Below are 24,907 nucleotides of genomic sequence, written 5' to 3'. Positions count from 1 at the left end.
ATACAATATTTTATTTGCTCGTAAAATATCATGAAAAAAGGACTAGGCAGAAATGGTGTACCAATATTATGCGGTACCAACTGCACATATGCTGCTTAAATTTAATGGATGCATGTTGTTGGTTCAGTGCAAACACAGAACCATCTACATAAGCCCCATAATTGTCAAACTAATGCATCCAAATGCACATGAAAACACGTTTTTGCATATAATCTGTAAGCATTATCGGTAAACGTTAATAATTTCTACCGATTAAGCATAATTGGGCTGATCTGATATCTTATGATAATAAGTTCAGCCTTAATTCTCATATCTCAGTCAGTTCAACATGATGTTAATAACTAAAAAACTAATTTTATTTAGCAACACATCAAATTACCATCATGAGAACTTTCTATATAGTTGTGTGCATATTGATAAGTACTTTGCCCTACTCAATTAATCTACTCAAGGTATTTTCTACTTTCCAGAAAATACTGTAAGAACAAAGTACACTTATCAATATGCATGTTTGAAACAAATCAGACATACAGTTTTCATGATACATCCATTTATGTTTTCTTTGTATCTTATTATCTTTTATCAATTAACAATGTAGTTAATGAGTTAAAGTGAAAGTGACTGAAAAGGCTCATTGACATGTATCTTTTACCTTTATTTTGCTAAAAAAATAAATGCATAAATATTAATTAAGGGTAGGCACATGTTCGCCTTGAAACTTTGTGTTTGTAATGTGTTCTTATGTATTGTATTGTCTAGATGCCCTCTAATTCGCATATTGTATAGCAATTAGCATTTATTTGAATTAGCTCAAATTACGGTATTCGTCAAGGTGAAAATTAACAAATTTGTTCTGCGGTCATTCCGTTGATATAGCCCGACAGCTAAGCGGTGCACGCTGTCCTTGTGTAATCTGAATAAATTGCACATTTTGTTCAAGCGAGTTTGGTGACAACGCGACCACTGTCACCCAGAAACCAATGAAATGCAAGTGTTACAATAATTTTTGGTCTAATATTCATTTGTTTCTTCCTTTTTGTAGGTATTAAATGCCCAAAGTGCTGGTTATTTAGGAGTTATAGTGCACAATGTTGGTTCTAATAATATACTGCCTATGAGTGGATCACAATGTGAGTATACTATCATTTACTGTTTTGTGTTATCAAACAGGGGTGGATCCAGAAAAAATACAGAAATATAAGTGCCCCCACCCCACTGAATTGCAAGCATGAAAATTATGGGTTGACCAATTCATTTTGAGAGGACCGGGTTCCCTTTCAAAATCAGAGATCTGCACCTGTTCGCAAGAGCCATAGAAAAGCTATCGGTCAATTAGTATAGGATTTTATTATATTATGGTGAAATAAACATGATTAAGTAGCCCTAATAGCTATTGTGGTCAAAGCAAATTAATTTGTTCTAGCTAAGACAATGCCTGCTCAAAACATACAGGTTAGGCTGCCCTAGTCCATACATTGTAAATGGTAGTGAAATCTACCCAACCAGATCTCTAAATAAGATATGTAATGGTGGTATTTGCAGGCATTAGATACCTGTTTATTGGTTTTTGTGTGGTTCATTTGTTTCATGTTTTTCTTCTTTCTGTAGTTGCTGGGCAAATTTCAATTCCATCAGTATTTGTGGGAGAACATGATGGGCTGAAACTAGGGTTAGAATATAATTATACAACTGGGTAAGTATTGTACAATTGTGTGAAATCCTAATTTCATGCAATCAGTGATTTTATCAGCAGTGTTATCTTTTGTTACCGTAAAAACTTGATAGTTTGCATGTATGTTCTTACTATCTAGCGCTTTTGAAAACATGAAATTGTACCAAAGTCTGGCGCTTTACCAACTGAGCTAATGGGGGTTGAGCTTGAGATACACATGTGCAGGTTTACTTGTTCGTATATAACTATTTGTATCGATGATTTGCTCAAAACCCTTTACACTTTTGTAGATGGGGCTCTTCATGTTTGCATGTTTTAAAAGCGCTTGATAGTAAGCACATATGCTAACTATCGAGTTTTTATGGTATTTGATCTGTATAGCATTGTTATTTAAAAACATGCCTGTAGAATAATTAAATGAGAATAAAGGAATTATATTTCATGTCATATTTCTGTGACTTCCAATAATGACACAAGAGAACATTATCTTTGCATATATCAGGCTTTTTATTCTACACAAAAGATTGATCATTAAAGAAAATCAACACTGTATTTGGATAACATAATTGGATTGAAACTTCTCACCGCACAACATGAACTATTAGCTGGTGAAAATATTCTGACCATCCAGGTACCTTTGGTTTACCTGTTCAATACTCTACCAACTAAGCTAGTGATTCAGCTGGGAAAGAGCAGATGATTTGTAAATTAAAGTATGGCTATTCCTGTTGAAATCCATACACCCGCTATGAAACACATGATCTTAATCTCCCATGTAGGGGGTGTAGGTTTCAAATGGAGTTACCCATTCAGGTAACCCCATTTGATATTCACACTCCCTATGTTGTAGATTAAGCTCATGTCTTCCATAGGGGGTGTATGGATTTCAACTAGAATAGCTTAATGAAGACAATGTTTTGAAAAGTCACCATTCAGATGTTTGTGTCACGGTAAAGATTTTTAATTGGCTTTATTTTGATGCAAATTCTATCAAAATGTGACATTTCATAAAATTGAGCATTTCACAAGATATATAAAGCATGAACACTATGGGAAACAGAACATTTCCCAGTACAACAAATCCTCATTTTTTCTGTCCTTGTTTTGATCTTATCTGTGTCTGTCCATTCTCTATATTATGTTAAATCAGTTTGACCGTGCAATTTTTGTACCTTATCCAACTCATCCATAGATTTGAATTTGAATGGTGCGATTGTTCCGCTTGACCAATCTGCATTGATGTATTAAACTACTTCTTCCATAGTTGTCTGTTTGATAGCATTGTGTGTAATGTTCATTGCACAGGTGTGCTGTAATTCATCATTTGATTTTTTTTAGATGTGTGATTGCCATGTCATTGATCTTAGAATTCAAAATGAAGATTTGCTTCTAATTCTTCTAGCCCAAAGGTTTTGTAAAACTATGGATGAGTTGTATTTATAAAGCAAATATCAACTGCCTTATATGATCACTGAGCAGGATATAATTTACCTGCCTACCAGCTTGTGAAATTTAACAATTAACTTAAAAGCAAGAAATGTTCACATGCTTGAAAATTTCATTAATTTTGTGATTGCCATGGATTTGAAAAATTGTCATGCTCGCAACTATTTCTATTTCTTATAGGCCTCACAAAAATTAAAAGCTATAAAAAGTATGGTTCTTTTTAAAGTGTGAAAATTTTGTGTTGTGAAAATATTGCACTTTTATGACTTTGTGATCACATTTCTACTATACTGTCAGTCTGTCAGTCACACTCACATCTCAAAGACAGTTGATATGGGTTTAGGTGCTATCTTTGCAACACAGCTAGTGAAAAGCCATATAAAATTCAAGGTCCCCTAAACTAATATGCAGTTTCAGATTGTGACCTCTGTAGCCACATTGCGAGATAATTATGCAAATTGTTCAGCTGTAATTTATTTGATTGACAAATAATTTTTGCTCCACTCTCAAATCTGTGATGTGGTACATGTACAGGAAATGTGACAGGAAAACAGATAGTTGCAATATCAGTATGTCGAGTTATGCATCTGCATCAAGATATTAATAAACCTACTTTATGCAACGGGAATTAAATGAATTGTGGATTTTGCTCTGCACAGGACATGTTTTTTCAGCAAAAATATGTTTCAATCTTGAACAAATCATATACCAAATGATATTAATCAGCAAGACAATAAAATAAATGTGGAATTAATAATCATACTACCTTATATTTTTTGTCCCCATTCATTTTGTCCTTTGCCCTTATCGTCATAGGTACTCTGTTGAATCACCCCAGGGTTTGTATTTCCGTACCATATATATTTGATCCCTTTTGCCGCTATAGTAGGGGTGTGTTTCATTCTTATGGTTGGTTTTATTTTTTTATCTTTCCACAGTATACACCAGGTACACCGTGCTTTTATTTTATCAGCAGGTTACATACAACGTAGCATGAATAATATAATCATAGAAAACATTATGATATGTGATATGTATAAACAACAATGCATTTGTACTCAATAAACATGATACGGTATACAATTATAATTATTTTACAAAATGGAGTTCCAACGTTTATGCCATTCATTTAACCTTTTGCCAGTACATGACATGCTTTTTTCTACATTAGCAGTCTTCTTAAGCCTCCTAATAAAATAAGAAATATTTAGAGAACCTTGTTTATACTTCACATCATAAATGAATTTTTTCCCATGAAGAACAAGGAAGTTGAATTTGGACACATCTGGGTCAAGAATACCTAACAAAACACTCTTCATGTCCAGGTAAACCTGTTTTTTATGATTTGATTTTGAACATCATTCCAGAAATTTCTTACAACATTACATTCCCAAAAGAGATGCTGTATAGTCTCAACTTCATGTTTACAAAAATAACACAAATTGGAATCAACATAACCAAATTTAAACATATTACTATTGGTACCAAGGTACCTATGAAGAATTTTAAATTGAAAATATCTAAGTTGGGTCGATCGGGAGGAGGACAATGGAATTTGATAAATATCACACCAATTCAAATCAATATTATCAAAGATATACGACCATTTCTCCTCAGCGATTGGTGGTTTGAAGAGCTTACTAATACAGATATCACTAATGGTTTTGCACACTTTAACAGTCTTCGTAATTCTGGCTAGCATCTCCTCCTGAGATGAATTAATATTATCATTGTCCTCCCCCCTCTTGACAGCAAGACAATAAAATAAATGTGGAATTAATAATCATACTACCTTATATTTTTTGTCCCCATTCATTTTGTCCTTTGCCCTTATCGTCATAGGTACTCTGTTCGAATCACCCCAGGGTTTGTATTTCCGTACCATATATATTTGATCCCTTTTGCCGCTATAGTAGGGGTGTGTTTCATTCTTATGGTTGGTTTTATGGTAAGTGTAAATGGTATATATGTGACTATAAACTTCCATGAATTTGAACTGTATTTGGCATAGTTGACTGACACTGTTAAATTTGTTAATACTACATCTTTAAAAAAAGTATGGTGAATGATCGGAAGCCAAGGAAAAGGTAATCATTATTATGATGTGAAAGCGATGAATGTGAAGATGCTTATTTAACGTTCTCGGAATAAATGTTGAATGTATCTTTAAATGAATATATAATGAGCAACAAAGAATTAAATAATTAGCACTTTGTATGAAATATGATGCACTTGTTCAAGATAATTATGCACCATTGTACAAGTTTTTGCCACTTTTTAGAGCTTGCAAGCTATCTCGGCTATTTGTGGCCATTTTTTGATGGGCATCATAGTATTTCAGATTGAGTCTTTTAATGATGTTCATCAGCATAGGCCATCAACTGTTTGATCAAACTTACTGCACTTGTTATGCAGTTTCAAATCACTAACTCCTTGTGGTAGAAAACCTAGGGTAGGTAGAAAACGGACATTCAGATGATTCAGTAGATGTGGTCAATGAAACAGCAGTCAGTGAACTTAGTCCAGAAGTGTTTATAAAACATGGAAGTTTATAGTTATTATGCTCATGAATTGAATAGATTTTTTGTAGTACATGTACAATATGAACTATGAAGACAGATTTGGTTTTGGCTGATTGAGTTAAGATGGTTTAAGATGCTGGACAAGATGAACAAGGAAACAGTATTTGCTTATTTGTGGTTTCAAACAGGTTTCACAGCCATTTATAGCTCCTTGATACTAATAATCATAATAAACGCACATTTGTTTATTATTGCATTACTTTTTAAGTGCTTTATTTATCATTGTTTATTGAATCATTATTTTATCTTCTAACTCGACCCACATAATGCTTTAACTGCAGTAGCAAGCAAATCACATGTTGTAGCTTCACCTTGTCCAATATTATAGACTATCTCAAACTACATCAGCCTAACTAACCTCTGTCACATGTGATCATGATGCATGCAGAGGAGTCTATCTCATTTGCATGTTGTCAAAAGTGGGCTACCTCATTGGTCAAAAACCAATCACTCAGTGATGGAGAGAATAAATTCAGCTGTAGAGCTTGTGTGTTGATATCCAGCTTAAGCGTGCACAAAAACTTTTGTGCTTAGCAAAATGCAGCATCAGATGAGGGAGCTCTAAAGCATGCATGTTTTCTCATCACAGCGAGTGACTACATTTCTCATATCTTGAGTGAAGACAGAAGGTGCCGTGTTGAATATATATATGTACCAACATTTAGACAGGGTAAAAAGAGTCCTCTTCAAACACAGCAGGAGTTTTAAAGTTGGCACTTCTTGTACAAGTAAGATATTACTCAGATGCAGAAAATTATCAAAGTGGAATATTCACATTTTGTGATTTTGAACCCAAGTCAAAATACCAACTTGTTGTAAAGAGATATGAGAATGTAGTGATTCTGTTTTGTTTGTTAGTTCTGCATGTAGATGGTATTCATGACCGATGTTTTGTTTTTATTTTGCTTTTTTCCTCCCCTTCCACTACTGTTCTTTACATGGTTACTTGTACACCTGTTACCCTTTCTACATCTTCACGCCTACTCTATTGCTGTGCACCCGCCTACCCACCCGCCCGCCACAGACGTGTGAAATTAACACCTTATATTACACTCCCGCCTGGATACTATATCTTCCCATTTATTACTGTGACCGGTACCTGCATACTCTTCTTTGCCATTTACACGGTAAGTAATTGGAGTCTGCAGGTTATCACAAAACATTATTTTTTCCTGGTATAGCAAGTAGGCCTGAACAAATTTTCTTGACGTGTCAAGAATCACACAGTCAGTGAGGCCAAGCTAAAACATATACTTTGATCAGCTCGTAATCGGCGGGTCTTATAACATCGCAGATTAATATCAATATATTTTATTTGGAGAATTGTCTTGTGACATCTTGCCAGAAGTATCACAAATTATTAATTCAAGTCCTACTTACTTGATCTACTTTCTTTAGCACACAAAATATAGATCAGACAGGTCAACTTATAGCACTCTTAACATGAGTCTATTTTTCGGGGGCAGTGATAAAAGCCTAACATTTCCGCCTAAACAAATTTTTTGGTACCAAAAGCTAAGGGCCAGAAGTGTAATACCTTCCTTTTTACTGGTGTACAGGAATGGAATTTGCTTCCAATTGATGTTAAACAATCCACAACTCATTCACAGTTCAAAAGGCAGTTAAAAGCCACTTTTTATCTTGATTTGATTCTGTTTTATCATAATTATGCAGTTTTGTCATATGCAGTTGTTTCACCAAATGTGCAATAATTTTTTATGTATTTAAGGAGGCACACAGGATCACTAATTATCCATTATTATTCACCTCATAACTCGAAAACTATTTATGTAAAGTATATAAAAGTATACATTTTTTGAAAGGAAATGAGCTCATAAATCCATTTAAAATGTCAGTTTTGGGTCAAAAGTACAATTTTTAGAAAATGCCAAAAACGGCTTTTTTTGACCAAAAATTTTGGTCCGCCATAAAAAATTATTTGAAAATCAAAAACTGTAAAACATGAATTTTATTAATTTAGACAAATAGATCTAGAAAGTGTTTTTTTATTTTTTCGAAATTTTGCTTAGTTTTTAAAATATAGGCAAAAAATCAGTAAAAACATGTGACCCGTGTTCAAATTTTTGAATCATGGGTGATAAAAAAAGTTCTAGGCCCTAATTTAAAAAAATGAAAAAACACTATCTAGATTTTGGCCATATCTAAACGTTTGACTTAAAAACTTACCTCAGTGATGCTTCATTTAGACGCTATGGCGGACCAAAAATGGTTAAAAGTGGTCAAAAGTGAACTTGCCGAAAATCGCGATTTAGAAAAATACAGCGTATTTTTGGTCCATTTTTGAAGATTATTCCATAAATATATAATCCGGTGACTTGTGATGTTTGGTCAAGTTAGAAAATGAGAAGGGGCGTCCAACTGCAGCAGATTGGCATTTTTTTGGTGATTTAGAAGGTAAAATTTACAATATGACAAAATTATCCGTGCACATTCGGCAGATGTTTATCCACATGGAGTCGCCATTTTATTTACTTTAGTCTTGTTTCCATGGTGCAGCAGAGCGTCCGGCAAGACCGCGGCGTCGCGTCGGCGTTTGAGGAGCGACAGGGCGCGCGGATAGACAGACAGGTTACGCGAATAAGTTGCACAGTACATGGTCGTGTTGCCGCGAACGAAACCATAGCACAATTTTGTCCTGTTCGGGCTGTTCCGTATAAAAAAGATCATGCTCTGCAGCTCTGTATTAAAATTTGCAGACATCAGAACATTAAAAGTAGCATAGAATAACTGACAAGCACTTATTTTAGCAGATAATCAGGAAGTTTTATGAAATGAAGAATAAATTGAGACATGATCATGATAATTGCGATTTCTGTTTTGTCCTAATTTTCATAATTTTGCTTTAAAAATGCAATGTTTTTAATTTATCGTTTTTGGTGATTTTCTTTTTTTTTTTTGTTTTGACAATTATTGCATTTTTATGTTCATTGTCCTTTTCTGAACCGCAAACATGATGTTGTTACTAGGCCTACTCGTTGCTTTTTTCTTTTTAGTTGGTGCTTGAGAGGCACCACATGCCCGTCCGCGCCAAAGATAGGCATTTTATCGCCCGTTATAGACAGGCCTACACTACAGGAATCCCAAGTAAAATTTTAAAAGATTCTGATGTGTCGCATTACTCAATATTCCGTTTATGTTATTGTAATTGTTTGTTGTTATCATATTTTATTTTTACTTTTTTACTTTTTACGGAATATCAAACATAAAAGTCATAGGCCTATTATAGGCTAAAGCCACAATAAAGTTGGAAAATATTTTGTACCGCATAAAAAGTGAATAAAATACAAAGTGTGTCTGTTGTTGTTTTCAATCAAATAAACGTGTAAAAAGTGGGGTAAAAGTTGTAATATGTCTTGAATAAACTTCTTGTAAAACGGAAAAAAGTAGGCCTATATATATACTATGTTAAACGGGCAAAACACGGAGAGCTCACAAGAAAACTGAAAAATACGGAAATTGACATAGCCTAACAAAACCGAATTTCAAAAGTAGAAAACGGAACACTTATGGCTTTAAATTAGATTGTGGTTTATGCAGTAGGTCTACCGTATTATATAGGCATCATGCATGCTATAAAGAGCGTTTTAAAACACTGCATGAAAACATTCACGAAAAATGCTTTAAAGCAGTTTACCTTGTAAAGTATGCAGAAAACATTATAAAGCGTGAAAGTTGAAAGCCAGACAAACATTGCAAATAAAAGGCATTCGCCAAAACATTCATAAAAAGTGTTGTAAAACCAAAAGCTTTTATCTCAATCATGGCATATAGTAGACCTAATAGGCCTACTAATGGAAATGTAGTTAAAATGGGTTATGAAAAAAAGCACGAATTTGCGTTTTCGATTATATTTCTCGTTTGAAATGATTATTTAGCATTAAAACATTCATGAAAATGCTTTCATAAACGCGTGCTCGCTATGCCGATTTCAAATACCGGTATGCATTTTTGACATAGAGTGTAGGCCTATATGCCTAGATCATGAGATGGTCGATATGATGTATTGAAATGTCAACGTTTTTGACATTGCGTTAATGGTCAATCAGGAGTAGAGAACGTGCTTAAATCCGTGTTTTAATAACACTTTGAAACATTATTCAGGGCCTTAGGTATCTAATAATAGGCCTACCGGTAGTAACTGCTTGCCTATTTTTATGGTCTTCAAAATTAAGACGAGACTGAACGACTGCAGAGGCCCCCGAACCAAGGCTGGGACTGCATAAAATATAATAGGCCTATATTCTTGTCCAACTACACCAACTTGGTAAATCAAATAATAACAATGAAATGAATGAATGAAATAAAACTTTTAACTTTTAAACATAAAATAATAAGCCTAATCATCGAGATAAAAAAAAAATCTATTTTTCATCTCGATGGCCTAATGATGTACTATACGGGCTAAGTCTAGCCTACTAGCAAAATATTTATGGCCTACGTTTTCTATCGTATCTACCAGATTGCGTCATCATTACAGGGCTTCTTACGGGTAACTACTTTTTACAGATAGCCTAAATTTCATCTTTTCAAGTTCAGAATGAAACTTGAAAAACAAAACAAAAAGAAACAAAAAATTCACTATTATGTTCATATAAAAAAAAGACTATAATTTATACCACTATACCAGCACTTTTTTTGGCGAAATTTATCGAGTAGGCCTACTGATTCGACGGGGACGGTGGTGGTCTGTCGGCCCGCAGTTTCGCAATGCAATGGTGCAAGCTTTACCTACCTTGCAAGAGATCAATACGATAAAATACGGTAGTGATCGCGATTGGCGACTCCAGCGCCTCAATCAGCAATCACCTCGCCCATCCAGTTTACCATGTGTGCGTGTCTTTGCTAGCTGTGCGCCGCAGATGCAGCGTTACGAGAACGCGATCTATTGGGGAAAACAATGATTTATTTGCTTTTGCATTTTGACTAATTTTTAATGAAAAAGGGTCTTTAAAATAGCTTTTCTTATGGTTCAATTTTTAAGATTTCTTTAAAATCTATTAATGACAAGATAAAATACGGTTTGAAGATGACATTAGTGATGAAAACTCAATTTTGGCCATGTAACGCTTCAGTGATCCTGTGTGCATCCTTAATGTTTTTATTATATAAAGGACCCCAATGGAAATAAGCCCTTTTTAGGGCTTTCTTGGGCTATCCTTGGCATTGTATGTTGTTTTATAAATATGTTGTGTGATGTATTTTAATGCATTTATTCTGTTCTGATGTATTGTATGTTTTTTGAATTGCCAAATAAAATCTATCTATCTATTACGAGCTGATCAAACTATACACAATCATTTTGATGGTTCAGGCACAAAAGAAGTATTTGGCAACAATGCCTCCAAATTTCTGATGGTAACACAAAGTTTGTAGTGAAAAATGAAGATAGAAAAATCAATCAAAAATAAGTATAATGACATTGTAGCTATTGTTTTCAAGTTCAGTAAACAAAAGGGATGTGTATTGTTATCCAGTGTGTTGAGTGGTTTGCTTGTGTCTTGCTGCACTACTTCCTTAAGCTTATGTTCATCATTTAGAACTCCAAACTTAACATTTGGCATGTAGAGGAATTAGTTATAGATTACGGGTGTTACATATCAGAAAGCATAATGAATTAGATATAGTTTAATTATGGTGCAAACTGCACAAATGTTTTGAAAATGTCCTCTGTGAAAGTGGTTTAAAAAAAAGTTAAATCCTTCCCAAGCCTTTTGGCCCATTGGGTGGCGCCTATCTCCGTTTCATAACCCTAGGCCACCATGTCTGCAAGCAGAAAATCTACAGCAGGGGGTTAGTCCACTGGTAGCCATGTGTTTAACTTTCCCTACTCCATTCTTTCAATGCTGAACGCCTGGCAAGAAGGCAGTAGGTACCATTTTTAAAGCCTTTGGTATGGCCTGGCCGGGATTCAAACCCGCGACCTCTCGATCTTCGACTGATCTTAAAATCTTACAAAATTTCACAAATGCTTGTTTTTAATTTGTACCACACAATTCGGATATATTAAAAATACTAGATTGACAAACCTTATAAACCATTGTTTACAATATTCTGTGGTGAACTTTTTTAAATATTTTATGTGGCAAAATATTTTTAATAAAGTAAACCAACCTACAGACCCTGACATTGGAATTTTGAGGCAACACAATCGCTTTTTAAGGCCTGACAGTGCCCTGGGATATTCCTGTGCCACAAGTTTCATCAATTACAGCAGAAGGAAGATATGTGCAAGAAGTACACTGGGGTACTCCCAAATGCATTTTGGATCCAAACAGTTGTGTTACATGATGTACATGTAGCCAGTACAGCCAAGCAAAAATGTAGACAATCACAAGATCCATTTTGATTTTTTTTTGATGGTCAGCCAGTGAGAGCCTAATCAGCCAGTGAGGTAATGGCATTTTAAATGAATTCTGGATTCAATTGACAAATGCATTGCCAATTGCCAATTTACAATAGCCAGCAAAATCTAAAAAAAAAACATTACCAAGATTGCAACAAATAGTTTTGTATCAATATGAGAGGAGATTTACACTTGCTGGCAGAGAAGAATGGCACTTTACATTTTGAGAGCATATACAGCATAATCACAGAAGTGGGGTTCTGATTGGCTAATTCAATCGCCGCACAATCATAATAACAGACTAGTAATCAGATTGGCCGATTACGCGTCAAAGCGCTGGTCGCTCGGCGCTAATGAAGGGAACACAAAGCTCCATGTATCAGGGTACTTGCATCAATCAGAACAAGAGAGTGTTGTGCCGTTCTCTTCTGAAAGCCAGTGCAGATATGATTTCAGACAATGAACGAGTTCACTGGTTGCCCCAAAACAAAATTATCACTGTATGCTGATTGGATCTGGGGTGATGCATATAATAGATTATCCCCAATACCACTCAGGAGTGTAGTATATTAAACATTTTGTACACATTTCTCTAAATCATTTTATGTTTCAAGTTGATGTTGGTTTTGAACATGCAGTTTTTTAGTGTTAAACATCAAATGTTATAATTGTTCATTACTTTTGAAAAGTTTTATTTTATTTGACAGTCTGAATTGGCTAATTTATCATGCATGTATCATGATGTCATGCATGGCTATTAAGCAGAACATATGCATAATTTGTTATTTGTTGCTTTGAGGGCAAGAACATGTTAAGATGCTGTTTGCACTGGGTAGTCAAATGCTAGATATACAAAGTGTCTGAAGATTGTTACTCGGTTTTTAGTTATATTCCCCCAAAATTGCATACAGGATTACTTCAATTTTCTACTCTAAACGATGATCAGCACAGCAGCTGATAGGTGTATCCCATCATGCTCTGCAGTACCATAGTAGAACTGCACATGCCATAGAAAGTGTACACAAAATCCCTCACTTCAACTTTCAATTACTTGCTTATATCAGGGGAGCTTAGACTTTTGTTTGAAAAAATATGATCTCTAAAGTATTGTGAAACTATCCATAGCTCTCAATATCTAAGCGGCTCTTGTTTATATTTTGTATACATTTGCTATGGAGCAAGCAGATAGACTGCAATGCATGATGGGATACTCCCTTTAGCTGCTGTGGATGATCAGTAACCAAACAGTTGTCCAACTGACACAACAGCAAAATTCACTGACATGGAACAGCTTCCTGGACCACATTCACAGCCCAATAGTTGGCACCCAACACAAGAAATCTGAGAGGAAGTTGGATAGTGTGGAACAAGACCTGTTTCTCGAAGAAATTGTGTGAAAAGCAGAAGCACTATTCCACTTACTCTTTGAAAATTATTACATGTGTAAGGATCTTGTACGCATTCTCACAGATTTCTTGTGCTGGGTGCCAATTATTGGGCTGTGAATGTGGTCCAGGAAGCTGTTCTGTGTCAATGCATGTTGCTGTTGTGTCAGTTGGACAACTGCTTGGTTACTGACATGTGTTTAGAGGAGAGTATTGAAGTAATCCTGTGTGTAATTTGGTTCATTTTTATTAACAGGATTTTAAGATATGACCTTGTGAATAATTATATTCTTTTTTTTACATGAGAAGTAATTTTGTAAAAAAATTTACAAACTGGGAACCATTTTAATCAGTAAATATTTGAGTAGGAACGAATCATGCTTAATTTCTCAATGGAATAGATTATTTAATTTTATGTTCAAAATCTAATAATGAAAGAAAACATAACAATTAACATATCGTAAGCACAGATTAAGCAGTTCAGTTTTGCTGTTGCATGCAAGACCAATGTTAATGGCACTTAAGATAGTCTTTCATGCTAAATTAATTTCTTTTTCAGTGTAAGATGGTCTTGCAGGCAACAGCAAAACAACTGCTTAAACTTCATCATATCTTATTTCATTAATTAAAACAAAATTAATCAACTTCACAACCTAAAACATGATTTAAAATGTGTGCTTTCATGTGCTCTTTCAAAATGCATCAAAATGTCAATTTCCCAGAAGATGTCACTTACGATAGTCTTGTATTCTGCTGACGAGTTTATACTAAGTGTTGTTTCCACCAGCAAATCATTCAATTGATCTACCTTACTTTGCTCCAACAGATTGCTAAATATGTTCGAGATAGACGTCGAATGCGACGGGCGAGGCTATCAAAGGACCATCTAAAGAAACTGCCAATTAAGAAATTTAAAAAAGGTAGTAAGTGAAGCAAGAACATTTTTATTTCTGATAAGTCAAATAATAGATTGAAACAGAAAATGAATTGAAGTCATTAGATAGTGTGTTGTAGTGGAGGGAATTCGCATGTGAAATATATTTTGCCGCATTTAAAATGAGTCTAGTTTGCTCAATCAGCAAGGCATTAGACTCTGTTGCATGAGTGCTTGACGGTACATACTTGTAAGCCTCGGCAGTATCTATTTCTGTTCCCCATGGCAAATATGAGACTATGGGAGCTGATCCTGGCTGTGATGGTTATTTTATATGTAGGCTGATTAGGGTGCTGCAGCTCTGCACTTGCCTAGAGTTGCACCCATGAATGATGCTAAATGGTTTCTAAGGTGTGGTATCTTGGGCCACAGTGGTCAGCGACTCTCTGTAAAGTGCAATGATCTCATGGAATTGCACTATATAAATCTGTGGCTTTTTAAACAAGATTTGCTTAGGCAATGAGTAGGAAAACACTATTTAAACAAAATTGTAAAATAAAATATTTTGGTCATGGATCGAAGATATTTTGTCGGCAGTTTAAGACTGGTAGTGGTACCAAGCAAATAATTTGAAAATACATCACATTTGAGTTATGGAACCCATGTGTGGAAATGTCTCTGTATGTACAGTGTACATCCTCAGATCGTGTACTCTTGATTTTAGGGCCCAATGCAGTAGTAAAGAGTAGGACAGTCTCCCGTTGGAGGTGAATTGTATTCTTATACATATGATGTTGTCTTCTTACAGGTGATGATTATGATATATGTGCCATATGTTTGGATGAATATGAAGATGGTGATAAGTTAAGAATACTGCCCTGTAATCATGGTGAGTAATCTACCAGTCAAGTTACTGGTGCACATTTGTAAGATATTTTGCAATTTTTAAGATAAAACATGTGAGCTGCTTGGTTATTTGACATGGTCATGAATCGTAAGTTGCTTAGTTGAAGTTGAAATGCTTCAAGCATTAGCTCTTATTGTATTCAGGATTAGATTTAGAGCAGTTAATCAAGACGTCAGGTGTATTATGTATTTATGCAACGACGGCTGTTGATTCTCGTGACATTTGGCCAAGATATTTTTAAATTGGGAGCTTTTCAGCTCAAAAGCATTTAATTAGTAATAAATTCATTAATTTGACGTATGTTGAGAACTCCATTTTATTTAGTTTTACATAGTGGTGTATTTAGCATCCGTTTAAAAATATCATAAGCATTGCAAGATCTTTCAAACACTATAATCAAAAAAAAAACTTATACAGGTTAAAGATTATAGTTGATTAACCCTGCCCGATTGCAATTCAACATTTTTCTCAAAAACTTACATTCTGGCTGAGTTCAACATCTTTCACTGTTTAATACACCTAACACACTGTCCCTTTTGAGCGCATATAGCAGCCAAGTCTGCCAAAGGGGACACACAGACTACACATCAGCACACTGGTTTTATTCAGCACTTGTCCCTTCTGTGTGGTGACAGCATGATCAACAAATTTTAGGGCAAGCATGAAGTTCAAATTTTTCCCCAGTATGAATGCAAGGGGTACCTGATTGAACTTTGAGCATACTTAATTCCTAGAATATTTGGTTTTGAAGGAATCTGTGCCCTTTAGTGTTGGCCGATCCAACCCAAGATCGGATCTGCCGATCTCCGATCTGAAAATTAGCAGATCGGGCCGATCCGATCCCGATTCAGATTCCTTAAATGTTATTCTACAACCAGTACAAGTTCATTCAAGTCGGGCCCCAGTTATGTTAACGGTCAAAGCTTAATTCCCCAAACCTGTAACTATGTAATATGATGACCGTTTTTAGAGGTTTTTCATATGTCAATATCAACCCAAATAAAATACCATTTTACACCCCAAGTCCCAGCGTTACTCACTCAGTGCCTCCGATTGTCGGAAGTTTAATCATTAATCCATTTCTCTTGATTGTTTTATTCTTCTTTCTTCTCCGCGAATCAACTTTGATTTGCGTGTGTACCAATTAAGTTAGGTGAATCACTGCGCGAATTGATTCGATGTTATAATAATTTATGCATATGACGTATTGGGGAATACCGCGGAATTCCCATCCTGATTGGTTGTGCAGAGTTGTTTACAGAAAGAATTCACGTGTTCGGAGATTAAGAGATGAAATCGTCCGTGTGAGGAGGAATAGTGAGAATGTGCGCGATTCTAAAAATAACATGCCCTCAAATTCACCTTGGGAAACCCGACATTGAAGGGTGCAGGGACTTCACGTGTCGAGTGTTAAAGTGTTTACAAATTTTTCCCAGGGACGCACTGTACAGTTGGGAGTGTTGTCACTGAGTGGATAATATTTTGTGGTTTTATTATACAATGGACAATGGAATGTAGAGGCGAACCACTTATGAACTGCTTTTTGGGGAGTCCCCTGCACACGTCATTACATCATCGCTGCATGCTTTCACTGTTGAATAAATTTGACCTTGATTGTTTGTTTACATTTTAATTCGGTCTATCAAAGGGTGGATACATACATAAAATACAGTATGAAACGACATGATTCTTGCGGTGGTAACAACGTTTTTTGGAAATATATTGGCATTAAATAGTAGTAATGTTACATAAGAAAGTAATGGTAAGCTTTAAAGAATTGTTGTGTACTTTTATTACTGTCAAATTCAGAGATCGGTAAGCTAGATCGGCAGCTGATAGCTCATCTGCCGATTCAGATTCAAGGCCATATCGGCACCGATCTCCGATTCACAGATCGGTATCGGCCAACATTAGTGCCCTTTGTGCTTGCTTGCACTGTCTTCTGATTGAATTGATCCACTTCAAGTTCTTTTGTACTTGATGTATTTGTAAATGATGAATGAAAATACTTTTTTTTTTTTAAAGAGTTATATTTATGGGCATTCATGTTATTTTATGTGGTATCATTTTGTTTTAATTTTCCCACAGCATTTCACAGTAAATGTGTAGACCCATGGTTGACCAACAATAAACGTACCTGCCCAGTGTGCAAGCGCAAAGTAGTTCCAAACGGCGTTGATGATTCATCTGACAGTGACAGCAGTGACGATGAAGGAGGACCCAATGAAAACACCCCACTGCTGACTGCTGGAGGCAGTGCCTCAGGAAGTGGACCAGATGATAGCCAGTCCGAGACCACAGGATCACCAGTTCACGTCGATGCTTCAACGGCGATGACCCCGGCGGAAGAGAGCGACGAGGAATCTGCTGTGTCTAGCTCGGATAGCTACGAGATGGCTCACACTCATCAGAGTGGTGAGCCGGGGAGTAGCCGGCCTTTACAGCCAGTGACTGAAATGCAAATTGAGCACGAGGTGCTTATTGAAAGGCCGGATGTGATGAGTGATGAATCTACTGATGAGGACAGTGATGAGGATATAACTGATGACACTAGTAGATTGCAAAAAGTTTAAGTTGATGTGAGGAAGGAGGACTGGATATAGTCATCATGTGCTTGTAACAAATGATCCAACTTTGTTTGGGCAACATGTGGTCACATAAAGCTCTGAATTCTTTTAAGAGGTTGATGATATTATCATACTAAGTAGTCCTAGTAGTAGCATAATTTAGGTTTTTCATGTCTATATCTGTCACTTGATCAAAGAAGCAATTGCTAATGTATCAGAAGTCAACAGCATGGGTTAGCATCAAATCATTACCAGGTGACTTCAAAGAAAACTCTCAAGCGACAGTAGCTAGCTGTGACTGAAATGCTGGCGATATTTAGCAGTCACTAAAGCCAACTACTACCAATTATTATGCTACTCACTATGACTGCTATAGTATGATATAGACATCAAAGTGTGTACTGAATGTCACCAGTATATCATTGGGCTATTGCAGTTGAAATCCATACACCTATGGAAGACATTACCTAAAGTTTCTACACGGGGGTGGGGGATTTCAACGGGAGTCGCCATTCACATAGCCACATTTGAAATTCACACTCCCTGTTAAGAGAGATGAAAGTCATGTCTTCCATAGGGGCTGTATGGATTTCTAGTGGAATAGCCCAATTAATTTGACCAGATTTGTATACCTAAGCACGTTGCTTGTAATTATACAGTGCTGCTCTATTGGGGGCTCACATGATCTTGAGGGATGTCCAGTTTACAAAAATAATTTTGATACTTAAAATGTAAGTGGAACCATTTTATTCGGTTTTGATTTGAGAAAAGGAAATTCTGCTCTTATCCTAAACTACCCAAATTGTAGTTAAGAATTAGGATTAATGTGGGGAGTGGCTGCATGCCAACCACCTTTGAATGTGAGGGTGGGATACTAGAGACAATTGCTGTGTTGCCCTTTATCATCAAAGGTATTACACATACAAATATAACACAATTACAATTTCATATGTGATGCGAGATAATTCAGCACTTGTGGTACTGTATTTCATGTTATACCATATGTCATGTTAGTGCTTAATCTTATATAAAAGTGCTTTGTCTCGCCAGTCTGAGGTCATTTTATATTACATGTTCTACCACACTTAAAGTTGGGACAGTGTTAGATTATGTATTGAAACTGTCATGAACTGTTGTGACAACTGTTAAACTTACATTTCAATTGCTTGTCCTGTTTTATAATTGAAAATACCACATGTATTTTTGGTATTACCTTAATGTAAACATACTCAAAGAGTTATGTCTCTGAAGATGATTTTGCTTCACTGCGCAGTCGCACTAGAAACGCTAGCGGTGACCATTGGCAAGCTGATATATTGATCACTCCACCACTTTGCTCAAGCGGCAGCATCACTGGGAGTTGAATTCAAGTCAACTCGGAGCGGTGCTGCTGTAACGTACAAAATACGATTTTTAAGCGGTGCTGAGCGGCAACAATGGCTTTCAGAGTCATGCCGCTACCGCTTGCAGATAAGTGCAAGCAGCATGATGAAGTATCACACCGCTCAGCGGCAAGCAGCAGAAAGTATGAAACCAGCATTAGCCTTGTATCAAGACAGTGGTGATACAGCTTATAGAATCAAGCCATCTAATCCCTCAATGAAGTCCTGGCAATGGGCATTTTGTGTACGCTTACATAAAGGATAGACCAATTAAACTTTAGTGACGTGAATCATATGGGCATAGATTTGACTACTTTGTGTATAAATTTTGTTTTGTGTCATGTCCAGTTGGACTACCTCTTACCAGCAAACAATGCAGGAAGTTGTCTCATGTTAATCATCAAACAAATTATTATATTGCACAATGTCATTTATGAAGTAGATCAAAAATATAACTGAAATTGTGAATTGAATTTCACCTCTTATACAAACCAGTATGCAGAAAGTAGATTTCACCAGAAAAAAAGTAGAATCTTCTGCTCGCCACTTTCTCATCTAGAGCTATATCTGAATCAGGTACCATATTCTAAAAGTGGAAATTGTTGCGCAATTTTATTTTTGCACATCACCAATTTTGAACTGTTATTGTTGCTTTTCAATCGGCAATTTTAAGCTTCCTCACATGGACGTATACACAAAGGGAATATATGCGCCATTGGGATTTTTTTGCTCTGCTTGAAGTGCGAACAAACAAAACTAAATATAGCGCGACAATTTGCACTTTGACAGAAGCTCATGTAAACACCTGCCACATGTTGTATTGCACACATTTATCATATATATTGTAACTTGATGAAATTTGTTATATAGTAATTAAATGCAAATGTCATAACTGTAACAAATTGTCTATTTTTGTATGTATACTATTTCAAAAATCTTTCGCTATTTCTGATCAATCGTAATTAAGCATTGGTGTAGCCATTTATTTACATTAAAAAATCCCATGGAATGCTATAGTTATGGGCATTCAAAATGGTAGCAGGACTTTTGGAACACCCTGTGGTTTAAAGTTCTGTGATAAACCATTAATAGCTCATTAAAAAATGGATTGCCCTGTATCACTACTGTTCAATTATGAAATAGTGATCTATCTTTCAATTCAAATCTGTATGGCATAATTTATTCATAAGCTCACATACACAGTAATTTTGGCCCAATTAGGAACCAGTATATGTCACCTATTTTATTGGCACACTTGCAGAAATGATACTGCAAAGTTGTAATGATAATTTAATTGGTGTATTAAGCAGTAATTGAGTAAACTGTAATATCACCTTGAATTAGAGGTTTGATAATATTTTTTCCTAGAACACCTGATATGGTTTATATATTGTGACATTTTTGACACTGTGCTGCATATATAGTAAGCTTATTATTTTTTCTAAAATAAATATTGCCCTTATTACACTGTACATGTTTCAGTGAATAACTTGATAAAATATGTTGATTGTTTAAGAATATCAAGTTACCGGTACCTTAAGATTTCAACAATCTTATAGTTTATTCTTCAAAAGTTGCTGAAGTTTTAATTTGTTCACAGAGATCAATCAAATCTTAAAAACCAAATCTGACTAACCCAGTGTGGTTTGAACAAGAAGAGACAATGGTGCAGTTTAAAGTCACCACCATAAGGTCACATGAAGTGTTTGCTGTACATTGATTCTGTTTACGGATTCTGTATTCTTTCAAAATATATACCTCCAAATTTACTACTTTAAGCATTTTGTAGAAAAAAAAGTACATTTTGAGTATAAGACAAAAGGGATCATGCATATTTGACATGCAAGTTTTTTTAAATTTATTTTGGTGTTTTTTTCGATCATTTTTGATAGCATCCCTGAAAAGACTTCATGGTAAACACATGTACATAGATAAATATTTATATTTTGTATAAAAGATTAATAATTGATAATGATTTGTTCTATATAAAAGTCACCATAGTCAAAGAAGGGGTTGCTGTTAATATGAGGAATGCTTATAATAACAAAATATGATTATAAAAAGAACTGCAGTTCTGTAGATAAGGAAAATAGTTCTGCACATTTTATACCTTCCATATCTTTAAAAAAAAAATGACATGGGTACTATAAAGCCCCCTTTTAAAATGGGCTTATTGAGGAAAGGGATAACATTTTAAGAGGCTTTGTGGTGTGTTCATTATTGTGTTTGTGAAGAAAAAGTTGAATATGAATGGTTTTGTCATTGATAAAAGATGCTACATTTGTAATTCAAATGGGTGAAAAAAAATCAGTTACAATGTGACAAGCAAGGTATCAAAGTGTGAAAAACAAAATTATCCATCAAAAATGTTTTCAACATATTGCCTGTCATTTGAAGTGCAATGATACAGGAAGTGTACAAGTTATTGTATTAATCAGGTCAAGGTACAGGCTTTTGGAAAGACCTTTCGCACTGCTGTTGACCGATAAGGTATATTGCTGATAGCGATCGATAGGCAAAAGTGATGCATGCTGGGAAGGAAAAGAGCTCAAATTTGCGATCTCGGGTGACGATTTCTATAGCTTTTGAGCCCTTTTTCATTCCCAGTATGCATCACGATCTCGATCAGCAATATATCTTATCGCGTAAAAAGAACTAGGTCATGCCTGTATCACTCAATGCTATATGATTGGCGAAAGAGGTGCTTATGTGATGATGACGTGATTCAATTAGCCAATCGGAACCCGACTTCATATTTACACCGTAAACTGCACCAAATCGGGTACTGCGAAAGGTCTTTGCAAATGGGTGTAGGGATTTGGATTCATGCTTCAGCCAGTTTGAATATTTTTAAATTAACATTGGTCGATACATTGTTAAATATATCTTTTGTATACTTTTTTCTTTCTTTCAAGTAATTTTCTTACTAAACATGTCGCATGTTGTTAGTTCCTGCCAGTCTCCCAGGCTTGTGTGTATATATTATGATTCTGATTATGACATTGTTTGTACAGTGGGTTTATTAACTATTAGCAACTATTCTGTACAAATATTTTTTAAGAAACCTTTTCAGCACTCCAGATCAGCGTTCACTATCTGTAGAATTTGGTGAAAAAAAATTCCAATTTGTAATTAAGAATGGCAATTATTTTGTATCAATTTCAGTATCAATCTGGACAAATGGCCTTAGTCTCAAGTGGAATCTCCGGAGTAGTGTTCACTCTAAGGTTGAACACTACTCAGGACTGAGAGCTCACTTGACCTCAATCTTGTAGACTTCTACCCTACCCCCTTGAGGTCCCCAGTTGTAAAAATCCCATTTTTGGCATATATAGAATAGGGTGGGGTTACGCTGTGCAAGTTAAACAACAGGTTACGACCCTGATTGTCACAAAATCCCCATTCGGTGTGAACAACACATAAAAAGTCCCCTGAATTGGGAAAAACAAATACTCACTTTCACACACACTGTACTTAATTGTTCACATTTTGTCTAAATTATGTTTTCCACCACTTTTTTCCCACTAGAAGTTTTTGTCCCTGAACGATGCACTTTGAAGTTTGCACTTGGACACAATTGTTATTAAACTCTTTGACAATTTAGTGTAATAATAATAATAATTACGTAGTGTGATTTTCTTGTTAGATGTCATTATGCAGTCCAAATTCTGTTGTGTATTTTACAAGCATGTCAATTTAATTGTACAAATTGTGCCAAAATAGGAAAACCAAGAAATTACGGTTTACACTGATGAGCAGAATTGTACCAGATCCTTAAGCTTCAAAAATAAAAAATAAATAAGAAGTTTGTATTGCTCTTTTTTATTGCATTTTTTTTTCATATTTCAAGTTGAATTTTCATATCTTTGGTATAAAGTTTGCAAAATGTTTTGACTGTTTGGAATTTGTACTGCAAATATTAAAAATCTGGCAAATCAAACAAATCATTGCTTACCATCATATTTTGTGGTGAACTTGTGTGATTGATATTGTACGTCGCAACATATTTAAAAAAAAAAAGTAAACGGACTGACCGACCCCAACTTTAAGCTTTTTTATAGGGTAATGCAAACTCTTTTTAGGTCTTGAAACAAATTCAGGACTGAACGTAATGTAAAAAGGAACAGTAATTCTTAATTGCAACTCGGTTGCTACAATGGCGACACACACATACAATTGACTTCACTAACTTGAGGACTTCACTAACTTGAGGTGAAGTAAAGTATAGTAACTAGGTTGCAGAGTGCAGTGTGGGTGTCATGAGCAGAGCATGTTATAATAGAGCAAGGACTTGTTCATATGGGCTGCATAAGGCTACCCACTCTGCGAATTACGACCACATAACCTCCACATCCACTATTTGCCTAAATCTTGTCCTGCATGTCAACTGTTCAGTGCCAGAATTGGGTACAATAGCTGCCATGTGTAGATCAGTACAGTACACTGTGCGTACATTGCCGAAAAGCTTATTTAAACACATTCCACATGTAGAGGAAATACAAAATTTATGTTTACTTGGGCTGGGTATGATATTATCAAAATATTGATTTTTCATTTATATGCTGCATGTTTGATATGAAAATGGTTAGGGTGAGATGATTTGTTATGATTGATGAATTTCACCAGAGAACATTACATTTCAGTATTACACAGCATATCACATGATTTGAGAGTGAAATGAATATTGAGGTGTATGTATATAAACTGAATTATATAAAAGTGGTAACAGTTTTTTTATTTGATTAATATATAATTTGTATCTTGAAAAATGCCATACTAATCTATTGGGCTGCTGATTTGTCACATGAATGTCATACTGAACTAAGAAACATGATTCCTTTAACAAAATACTTCAAATGTGTAGCATGTGTTTATGCAGTGCTGCTGACACGATCTGCAGATAGTCAGCAACATAATAAACCACTCTGTTAGCGGATGCTGCTGACATGATCTGCAGATAGTCAGCAACATAATAGACCACTCTGTTAGCAGATGCTGCTGACACGATCTCCAGATAGTCAGCAACATAATAGACCACTCTGTTAGCAGATGCTGCTGACAGCAAGTGTGTACACCTTGTGAAAGGAATCCTGCTTCCTACCTAACTATACTGGGAATACGCTTCATACATGTTTGCATTCTTATATATGTATATTTAGCTTGCTCTCAACTTTGTGTTTGGAGGCACAGTGTTGCATGCTAATATAGCCCTGAATAAAGTATTTGTATTGTACATGGAATAAGTCTTGTATTGTTTTTTATTTCCCTTCAAAATGGGAGGTAACCAGTAGCTACTGACAGGGCTTGGACACCCCTACTATTTGAGCCCCAAACTACATCAGGATCCCTCTTTTATCTTGCAGGTATACAAATATTTAATTTGACCCTGATGATGAGAAACAAGTTCGGGAGGGACTATGAAATGAGTTCTGTCTGCCCATGTGTGTGACAAAAATGCTCCCACAAAATGAGCATAAAGTCACATGGGCACCATAAAAGCTGGAGGGAATATTGATTTTTGAAGACCAAAGCAAAGAGCCATCCTAATCACAGATTCTAGAAGCTGTGTCCTAACATGTTTGGTATGGTTTTAAAGGGTATAAAATAAAGATTTAGAATAAGTTGTTTTGTCAACTTGATGCTTATTTTATTAGAGGTCACAAATGTTAACCCTACATCTTGCTTTGATGGATTTCATGGGGCTTGGACCTTTTCTGGCAGAGGGGAA

The 24,907-nt window shown here is 35.5% G+C and overlaps 1 protein-coding gene across 6 annotated transcripts in view; it reads left to right on the top strand.

Moving 5' to 3' along the window:
* Positions 1–24,412, top strand: part of LOC140154894 (E3 ubiquitin-protein ligase RNF13-like) — a 51,568-nt gene extending 27,156 nt beyond the window's left edge. For 3 of the 6 annotated variants that reach the window (XM_072177544.1, XM_072177546.1, XM_072177545.1), the window contains 6 exons: positions 1,043–1,130; positions 1,609–1,693; positions 4,961–5,066; positions 14,276–14,372; positions 15,132–15,212; positions 17,319–24,412. In XM_072177544.1, the coding sequence (XP_072033645.1) occupies positions 1,043–1,130; positions 1,609–1,693; positions 4,961–5,066; positions 14,276–14,372; positions 15,132–15,212; positions 17,319–17,803 (942 nt within the window). In that variant the 3' untranslated portion in view covers positions 17,804–24,412. Of the gene's footprint in view, positions 1–1,042; positions 1,131–1,608; positions 1,694–4,960; positions 5,067–6,724; positions 6,828–14,275; positions 14,373–15,131; positions 15,213–17,318 lie in introns of all 6 variants that reach the window. The other 3 variants (XM_072177549.1, XM_072177548.1, XM_072177547.1) reach the window with 3 other exon arrangements.
* The last annotated feature ends 495 nt before the right edge of the window (positions 24,413–24,907 follow it).

Source organism: Amphiura filiformis, chromosome 6 (assembly GCF_039555335.1).
Source record: "Amphiura filiformis chromosome 6, Afil_fr2py, whole genome shotgun sequence".
NCBI lineage: Eukaryota > Metazoa > Echinodermata > Ophiuroidea > Amphilepidida > Amphiuridae > Amphiura > Amphiura filiformis.
The sequence above is the reverse complement of the archived record's forward strand: the minus strand, read 5'-3'. Positions and strand labels throughout refer to the sequence as shown.